Source organism: Phyllostomus discolor, chromosome 5 (assembly GCF_004126475.2).
Source record: "Phyllostomus discolor isolate MPI-MPIP mPhyDis1 chromosome 5, mPhyDis1.pri.v3, whole genome shotgun sequence".
NCBI lineage: Eukaryota > Metazoa > Chordata > Mammalia > Chiroptera > Phyllostomidae > Phyllostomus > Phyllostomus discolor.
Window position 1 is genome coordinate 11605519 of NC_040907.2, and position 10023 is coordinate 11615541.

Sequence of the window (10023 nt, forward strand, 5' to 3'; positions counted from 1 at the left end):
TCGGAGCTCAGGATGACCAGGGGACCACACCCACCGTGGCCGGGAGAGAGTCCAGGAAGGGAGCTGGTCTGGAGGGAGACGCACAGGAAGCAAGGACAGTGCACTTCAGAAATTCTCACCAGTGCAAAGCACCTCAGTGGCCAAGCGGTGTCAGGGTCTGTGACCCTTGGTGATGGGTCCACAGCCCCAGGGACCACGCAGTGGCCAGGTGGTCACCAGCAAGCTGTGCTCAGAAGAGAAGCAGAGAGTGACAAAAACCAAGCCAGAGATGAGACAGGGAAACATTCAAGAGAGGCTCCTGCAGTGGCCACAGGTCCTAAAAGGAGATTCCACCAGGAGTGCGCAGTGGGTAAAAGCACCTCCTCTCCGCTTCCCAGCACAAAATCACGTGCCAACAGCCCATCCTCGTGAAGCCAGATACACCCCATCACACCCAAGCCTCAGGACGGAGAAGCCTGGAGTGGCAACATCAGATGTGGGCGATGCAGACCCGAACTCTGGCCTACCAATCACAGCTCTGGCTGAGAAGGAAGAGGGCACTCAGGATCACAAGGCGGTGCTCGATTCCAACAGGACGCTGCTCACGACTCACATACCCCAGAAGAAGGGTATGTGCAAAAGCACCTTTTCATATTTGAGTATTTTTAGTGAAAGGTATCTCATTTGGCAAATGTAGTGAGTCCTCTGTCTTAAGTCCTCTTACGGAAACCTCTGAGACACGAAGTCCAAGTAATGCTAAACAACAATGGTTTGGGGTCAGACCCTACCTCAGAAGGGCCGTGTTAAGTGCTAAAAGAGGAAGCTTCACAGAGCAGTAGAAACAGTGTGAGCTCAGGTTCTGGGCCAGTCGTAAGGACTGCTTGTCATCCGCAGTGTGGTGAGAACTGTTCAGTCACAAAACACTGGGCTGGAAGCCCTGAAGACTACAGCCTCGGGCAGGGGACTCCTCCTCTTCGGGAGGTCTCGGCAGGACAAAGGGGCCACCGCTTGCCTTCCAGGTTGGCTGCGAGGTTAGATGAGACACCACCTATCAACCACCTGTATGAATAAAATGACCACACAACGCCCCACACTCCTGCTGTGCTTACAGACGGCCAGGCACGGTTTACACTTTCCACACCTAAACTCAACCCTCACAACCACCCCTACAGGGCAAGTGGATGGCGACCACCAGGGCTGCTGCCTTGGACTACAGGACTAGACAGCTATGGGACAGCGATCACAACAGAAAGCTGTAGGTGAGGGCTCCTTTTCACAGGTTTCCAGGGATGTGGGAACAGGGCGGGGGGGGAAGGGAAAGGGAAAGGCGAGCAGGCCCCCAAGCCTGCTTGTATGGTGGGCTTCCACTGCCCCGTTTCTGCACTCATGCCCAAGTCGCCCTGAATCTCCTATTTACCTGCTTCCACCCTCCTCCTGCATTTAACTTCCGGCCTCACGCCCAACGGGCCTGTTTGACTGCTCAGGGCGTGCCCACAAGTGAGCGACCTAAGGGAAACGACACTAGAGGCAGAAGAGCCTGGTGTGCAGAGCACGAGCTCCCAGCAAGGACTCGGCGGCCTTGCCTGTGTAACAAGGGTCACTTTGGGTATTGGAAAGGGGCCAGTTAAAAAGAGCTCCTGTCACTTGTCCCAGCCAGTGTGGCTCAGTGGGATGGGCATCGTCCCGCAAACTGAAAGGTCCCTGATTTGATTCCTGGTCAGGGCACATGCCTGGGGTGTAGGCCAGGTCCCCAGCTGAGGATATGTGAGAGGCAAAGTAAGTTTTAAAAAATCTTAAAAATAAAATTGAAAACTTTTTTTTTTAAAAGAAGAGCTCCTGTCACTATTACAGCCTGTCACTATTACAGAGCTGCAGGGTTGTGCTTCCACCCTGCATCTCTGGGCTCTGTCCCCTCAGCAGACTGGGTGGCTTGGGCGCCCGTGTCCCCACAGCCCAATGCCTGCACACGAGCAGAAGCCGGCACCATGGCAGACACAGACCGGCAGGATGGGGGTGGGGGGGCGATCCCTGGGCTACCGGGACTGAAATCCCAGTCAGTTGTTCACAGGCTATCAGGGCTCTGCAGACACCGCCATCTAGGATTTAAACTACCAGAAACAGTTGTCGGGTCAATGATAAACTGTTCTGTCCTATCCTATCAGAATGCCTTCGATGGGGAGCCCTGGGGACAACCGCATCACCCCTCGGCCCCAGAGGTGGTAAATCACAAATCCCACTCTGCCGTCCTATCTTCCTCAACTGGCCCTTCCTCCCCAGGCCTGCAGCCGCCCCAGGGCTGGGACCGTCACAGCTTCACAGCAGGTGCCTGCGAATCTTCCTGGACCTCCTGCACGCCCGGGCCAGATGACTCTCCCTAAAACACTGCTACTCTGCCAGCCTCCTCAAATTTCCACCTGCCCTGTCAAAAACTGAACTGACTCCACACTGTCTCAGATGAAATGCAAACTCCTTAGCTTAGCAACTCAGGCGCTCCGCAACGCGCTCCCCAGACTGAGGCGCCCGCCCTCACTCCGGCTCCCCTGCGGCTGGTCCCCAGACTCACAAGGCTGACTGTACCCAGACCTCTGCTTTTCTTCCAGGCCCCTGCCTGGAAGGGCCTCCACCCGACCGCACCCCACCACCTCCTCTCTGCCCGGGCAAGGTCTCCCAGGCTTCGCCCCGAGGAGGGCTGCAGGGGTCTGCAGGGCTTCCCGGAGGGGACGAAATGCAAGCCAAGCCTGTGGGGATGGCGGACGGGGCCTTGTTAAGTCTCTTCTATTACCCCCTCCTTCCTGCTACACTGGACTTCTCGGTCGCAGCTTGCCTCCCCTCCCCTTCTGGACTAGAGGGTAGGGATCAGGGCGCCTGTTTGTGTTCCTTACTGTGTGGAAAGCAGAATAAGGCAAAAAACAGTCACAGCTACCACTCACTGTGCACTGAGCACGAGATTAAATACATCACCCATTTCATGTCTTTCTCTGGGTATCCTGTAAAATGTTACCCTCAAGAAACAGGCTGCGGGAGATGGGGATCCTCACTCAAGTCACATGCTGAGTACCAGAGACAGAACCCCAACCCAAATCTGCCAAGCACGTGGTCTGTGGAGCAGGCAACAAAGAAAACGCAGCACCTCTCCACTCGACACTCATTCCCTCACTGCTTACCAAGCGCCAGGCGGCCAGTACACGGTGTGGGGCAGTGAGGGGGACTCAAACAGACAAGGCCCCTGTTCTCACGGAGCTCCCACGTCATGACGCTCTTCCTCCAAGCCTGGGGGCTCCACCGGGCACAAACGTGGCATTGGGCCTCAGATCTAGCATTGGACTAGGGCCACCAGTCGTGCCCAGGGCACAGGGGGCTCCCCCTTCTGTGGAGAAGCAGAGCCTTGGGCTCTACTACAGAAGGTCTTCGTTCAAGGCACAGCCCAAAGGCACGCACACTTCAAGCAAGCCTTCAGCAGGCAGCTGGGAGTGAAGGGAAGCGGTCCAGCTCTGGAGTCAAAAAACCCAGTTCCTCCACCACGGAGTTGCTGCAGAGGGTCTAACCACACACCCCTTTGAACCTCACCTATAAAGTGGTGATGATGGTAATAACAACAGTACTCACATAACTACGTGCCAGATGCTGTTTGAAGCACTTGACATGCACTATTATTTCATGTAATCCCCACAAAGGCCTTGTCAGGAGGTACTGTTATTATCCCGAGAAGTCAGTCTGGCTCCTAAATCCTAACATCCGAAATTGCGCTGCTGCCCTCTGAAGACTGAACCCTCCCGGGCGGGCCGCTGCAGGGGGAATCGCTAGGCCAAAGCTCATAGTTCGGTCTCCACCCCTTTACGCTGCAACATTAAGCAGTAAAGGCTTGAGTTGGGAAATGGCATTGCTCTGGCCAGCAGCCCTAACACAGGTGATCTTGCAACTGCATCCTTTGGGCTTCCGCACCCAGCCCTCACTGGGGGGATCTGCTGCAAGGAGAAAGGGGACAGAATCCTGTGCCTGGGTCCCACTGCTCGCCGATTCTCAGAAACAGAGTGAGTGTCCAGACAGGTGTCGGGTGGGCCCAGATCTGAGTCCAGGGCCGCCACTCACACTGGTCACTCAAGCTTCAGGTCCCTTGTAAGTAAAACGGAGGGTAAGGTAAAACCTAAGTCACGTTTCTGGATCACAACCGACCCCCAACCAATGGTGGCTACCGGGTTAGAAGGGCCGGGCCTCCGTGGCACAAGGTCACGTTCCTGGATGGGGGAGCTCCTGGCCCGCAGAGGAACAGGTGACATGCAGGGATCACTTCCACTCCCACTGGTGATGGCGGAGACGAGGGCAGGCACACTCCAGCAGGCCTGGGAGTGAAGCCTGGCGTGAGCCCCAACCTTCTCTTAAGCCTCAGGCCACATCTCATGCAAATGCTCTTGCACTTACTTTAAACAAGGTGCGACCTACCTAAACACCGGGCAGATTAAACAGGCCTCTCCCCACCCCCAGCAGAGCAAGCCTGAGGGCTCGGCCCCTTGCCCGTTGCGCCCCTTGCCCGTCGGGCTCGTCAGCAGGTCCTCCGCACAGAGAGCCGCACGGAGAAAGCAGTTAACACACATACAGTGGAGTCAGTTATCCTGTGGCTTTGGGTACCTCCCAACGCACTTCTGTGTTTGCCTAGCCTGCACCTGCCTGCCAGCAAGCATTCCTCACCTGAGCGACAGGAGTCTCCATGGTCGGTGTACCTCCCTGGCCATTTCTGTGCTGCCAGTCATCTGTCCTCTCCCCCACAGAATATAAAAGAAAACATAGGACTTCCGAATTGTAAACAGGATCATCTGCTTACGAATATATGATTTATCATCTCCTTAATCTCAAGCTATCAATCCTATCAATCTCTGTCTGCTTCTTCAAGTATCCCACCACAGAGAGAGAGACCGGCGGGATTTAAATGAGTAAGACCATACATATGCAAGGGGTCTGAGCCGAGCCACGTCCCTCCCCCACACCAGGAAGCGAGCCAGCACACATTAGTGCGAACTATATCGTTTCACCTTGTAACAGCGCGACAGGCCTCACCGCTCGGCGCCTGCCAGGCAAAACCGTGTTCACTGGACAGCCAACTCACAAGGGGCCCTCCCCTGTCCCCCCGCTGTGACAGCCCCCCCACCACCGCCAGAATCATAATGCTACGTTAGAATAATAATTCCTAAATTAGAACCTGGAGCTAAGTAAGGAAAAAATGCTTTAAACTGTAAAGCACCTACAGACAGTGGTGAGACTATTACCTGCTGAAGGAACTCGTATAAATTCCACTTGCCTATGCATTCTTAAACTGATGCCAACAAAAATCATGGGATTTACTCCTAAGTCCAGTGCATTCTAGATTCTCAAACTGCTCTTTCCCTCCATGGATAGCCGAGATCTAGCTGTTTTCTCCACCATCAAACCTACTGGAAATGAAAACCACAGGGCTCTGAATTCACGTGCCTACGCTGCAACCCCACACCACCGCTCTGGCCTCACCCCAGCTGTCCACACAGTTTGGGACTCCGAGTATTCAGGTAGGGGATAAATGACAATAAGCAGACATTACTTATCAACCCAGGGGACACTAAGAACAAGTTACTTAGAGAACGAGCATGAACTCCAAGAGGCTAAGTTCAAGGACAGACACACCCCAAAAGAGAGCACTCTAAGCCATTTCCTCCAAGTGCTAGGTGCTCTTCTAGGCCCCACAGATACAGCCATGGGAAAAAAAAAAACAAGACAAAAATCCCTACCCTCAGAGAGCTCCCATTCTGGTCCAAGCTAAATAGGATCGAATCACCATGACCACTACTTCACAATTAAATGTCTCCTGCACAAAGGACCCAGTACACAACCCATAGTCAATAAATGTTCCAGTGCTTCCCGCAATACCTCAGTTGGTAGAGTGGAAGACAGTAAAGGCCACTCCTCCCTTGCCTTCTATGAGTACCTGATTATTACGTTATCTAAACAGTGTCCTTTATATCGTCCCACACTTAAGCAGCCTGAGACAATGGGAAGGAGAAAGTTCAGAGCCTGCCAGGCATGCTTCCACTGACTGAGCAATACCTTGATTAAGTTATTCAATCCTCTGAGTCTCAGCTTCTTCACCTGTGAAATGGGGACAGCATTTCCTCGAAAGGCTCTCTATGGATTAAATGAGCTCCTACAGGTAAAGCTCACAGCCCCTCCAGTAATGGCAGCCCTTTTCCTCCACCCCTTCCATAGTCCTTTCAGATTGTCCAAATAAGACCCAGCATAGGCCTCCTGAAAAGCCTCCTGGACCATTTAAGGGCCTTTTTCCCGTCATGTTTGGAGAATCAGGTACCCAGGGCCAAGGCAAGACACCCCCTCCCCCGGCCCCCAGACCAGGCCTCATTCACACCCACCTGGCAACCCCACCCACTCCCTCTCCTGCTTTTGCCCTAAGAACACCCAGGGCCACATTTACAAAACCTCACTGCACTCTTTAAGTCCTCACCCAAATATGTTCAGAAGTGTCTTTCCCCACCCAGGCCTAGGGCTGGGCCACCGCCACCCCCACCCCCACCCCTGCCCCCTGCAGCCAGTTCTCAGCCAATGAATAGTCCAACAGTATGAAAAATGGCATAGGTCACGTTTTTGATTAACACACAGGAAGGCATCAAGAAAAAGCTTGGACGGTCTGAATTAGTCACCCCAGTTCAGCAACACCCCTTAATTAAACAAGGAACCAAGATCCTCCAAACCCTTTGGGGCCCGAAGTCCACGTGCAAGTATCTGCCAGGGCTGGGTGGGAGAGGGTGGAAGCCAGGGGAGCTGTCAGTCCATCTCCAAAGGTTCCTTGGCCACGTGAGACAGAAGCCTTCTGGCCCTTCCAACCTAGGTGCTGGGTCTGCTCTGCAGAGGGTTCCAAAGCGGACTGGAGGGCATGCTTACAGTGCTGGCCTATGTGAGATCTCACCTCAGGGCCCCCGGAGAGCACCTGCTTTCATTACCAAAACAAACAGCACGACTGGAGCTAGCCTCTCCCTCTGAGTCTGGCTCACCTGATCCGAGATACCTCCATAATCAGCAGTTCCAGCCCTCACGAGCTGACAATTCAGGGGGAAAGGGAGGCTGCGTCTGCTGGGGTACATCGTGTCCAGGCCGCATGCTGGCCTGGGGGCCAGCTGGTTCCCCCAAGGGCTGCAGCCTCACAAGGGCGATTGTGCGTTCATCCCTGCCCTGTGGGCTCTCCCCCCGCCCCCAACCCTCTGCTTTCACTCAGGCCCGGCCGCCGGCAGAACGCTCTGCAAGCACCGCGCACGGGGCACCGGGGAACCGGGAACCGAGGCGCCAGCTGCAGAAGGGCCCGCAGATCGTAGTGCTACCTTCCGGGCACAGATGTCCACCCTTCCCTCGCTCGCTCCCTGACGGCCTCCCAGATGCGGCAACCCATAAACCTGGAACGGCACAACCGCAGGACCACCGGTTACCACCCCGGGACGGAAAACTGCCTTCGCTTCCCAGAGACGGCAACGGTTCGCCCTGGGTAGAGTGGACCACTTGGGTCGAGGGCAGAGCTGGGAGCACGATCTGGAGAGCGAGTCAAGTCCAGGACAGAAGGGGACCGGCGCAGGCTTCTCTTAAGGGTGATGAGGAGTCCAGGGGAGGCGATGGGGGGGGGGGGGGGGACGTCCAGGTGGAGGCATGGGCGGAGAAGAAGGTTCAGACTTAGGACCAGAGAGGGAAGAGAAAATTCAGGCTGAAACCATGCAGGAAGGGAAACAAATCTAGGCTGAGGCCACTGCAAGGGGGTGGTGGAGAAGTGGGCGGGGGTCCGAACTGAGGCCACGGAGAAGGGCGACCGAGGCCTAGTCCTGGCCATGGGAGGGAGAAACGACGGCCTAGCCTGGGCCGTAGGGACGAGGAAAGGGAACGTAGTCCCGGCCACAGAGAGGAGGGAGACCACGGCTGGGTCACCGGAGTGGGTGCCTGACCCACAGGTCCGGGGGGGGCTAGCCTGGGCCATAGAGGAGGCTAGCCAGGACCCCGAGGTGGGCAGTGGGGCTCCAGCTTGAGCCAAGGGCGGGGACTGGGAGAGGGAGGCAGGGTCTCTGCCCACCCAAGCCAGCGGCGGCCCCTCCTGAGCCTTCACGGAGAGTGTCTACCTGAGATCCGGAACCCCGCCCCTCCCCCACCCGGGGGAACCCACCCTTCACTGGCCGGGCGTCGGCGGAAGGAGGGGAGCATGAGCTCCAGCGGGGGTCCGGGGGGCTGGGGGAGGGTGACGTCGGGCTTTTACCATGGTGGCGGCGTCGGCGGCGGTCCCGGTCCCGGCGTCTGTGGCTCTCCCCCCAGCAGCAGGGCCCGGCGCTTCCACTTCCCCGGGTGCCCAGGAGTGAACATCCGGGTCAGCGCCCCCCTCCCCCAGCGCCGGGCCGCCGCCACCTTCCTTCCCCGCCCCGGCCGGCCCGGGCCCGCCCCCCACGCAGCCGGCTCTCCGCCAATGAGCGCGCAGGGCCGCGGCGATCGCCAAGTATGGAGCTCGGCGCCGGGGGGAGGAGCGCGGATCAGGGAAGTGAGGGGTGGGTCCTGCGGGCGGGACCGGGCGCGGCGGCCGGCCGGGTGGGCGGGCTGGGGGTCTGGTCCCAGTGCGGCTGCACTTCCCGCACCGAGGCTGACTTCGAGGGCGGGGGCTGTTGCTCGCGCCCAGACGCACCCATCCACTCTGGGGCTGCAGAAGCAGGTGGCTGGGACCGTGACCGCCAGCTTCCCGGGCGGGGATGCGGAAAGCACTGGACTGGGAGGGGTCAGTCCCTCCCCGCCGCACCCGGTGCACGCTCCCTCGCGCCCGGCGGACCCGGAACTGCTGCGGCCCGCGGGCCGAGCCCAGCCCGGCGAGAGCGTAATGAGCGAACCAGCGCTGCCGCTTGCTACCTGCGGGACCTGAAGCTAGCCGCTGCATCTGAGCCCGATCTGTTTAAAAAGTACCTTGGGCCCTGGCCGGTGTGGCTCATTTGCTGGGAGCATCGTCACCTAAACAGAAAGTTCGTGGATTCGATTTCCGGTCAGGGCACATGACTAAGTTGCAGTTTCTGTCCCTGGTCGGCCACGCAACCCATCCGTGTTTCCCTGTCGATGTTTCTCTCCCTCCTCTCCCTTCTCTCTAAATTCAGTATGTCCTGAGATGAAGATGAAAAAAAAGTGCCTTGGGCCACACCACTTTTAGAGCACTTAGTATATGTAAATTAAAGGATAGCTGTGAGGACTGCACAGGTAGGAATTAGAAAACTGGGCTCAATAATTTTGGGTGTTGTATTTTTACACATCCTGCAGACAACCAGCCCATTTGTCCAGTGGGGCTGCATCACTCCACTGAATGACTTAAAAAAAATTTTTTTTGTTTGGTCTCTCTTCATTCAAGTATTTGTTGAGCTTGGTCTAGAAGACAGGAGACCTAAGATGCCCTGCCCTTTCTAGCTTGTTTCCTCTTTTTTGTGAGAATCAAATCATCTATGAGGGGATTGTAAATTAGTGTTGCATAAACGACAGGAATTATTACCAGGAGCCAGGCTCTGTCCTTGTCACTGCCCCACCCCCCTCCCCCACCCCCCCAACTCAAGGGAGTAAAACCTGCCACCTGCATAAAAGGGGATATTAGGTAAATCCCAAAAGAATGATTCCAGACTGTATTATGGGAAGTCATAGAAGGGAATGGCACTTAGGGATTCTTTTCATTTGCTAAATATTTATTGAGCACCTACTAGAGATAGAGCAATAAACAGGACAGTCCATGTTGTTGCAGATCTTTAACATTGGAGAGAAGGCAATCAGCTACCAAGTAGATGGAGTGTCAGGTGGTGATTGGAGATGTGGAGGAAAATCAGTGAGGGATGAGACAGGTCAATGAGCAAAAGGAGGCCAGAACAGATCTAACTTAGTAGCATCCAATCAGAAGGAGGCACAAACAAGGGCAAAGACCCAAAGGGGAGAGTCCCTGGTGTGTTCATGGAACAAGGCCAAGGTGGCTACCCCAGATTGCTTCAGAGGAGAGGGCTGGGAGCCGAGGTCAGAGAG

General features: G+C 56.1%; 1 protein-coding gene across 2 annotated transcripts in view; it reads right to left on the reverse strand.

Annotated features, from left to right (window-relative positions):
• CAPZB (capping actin protein of muscle Z-line subunit beta) overlaps window positions 1–8390 on the reverse strand; it is a 122199-nt gene extending 113809 nt beyond the window's left edge. Inside the window, exon 1 of one of the 2 annotated variants that reach the window (XM_028513423.2) lies at window positions 8249–8390. In XM_028513423.2, coding sequence (XP_028369224.1) covers window positions 8249–8251 — 3 coding nt within the window. In that variant the 5' untranslated portion in view covers window positions 8252–8390. The remainder of the gene's footprint in view (window positions 1–8248) is intronic. The other variant, XM_036025412.1, reaches the window with a different exon arrangement.
• Window positions 8391–10023: the final 1633 nt, after the last annotated feature.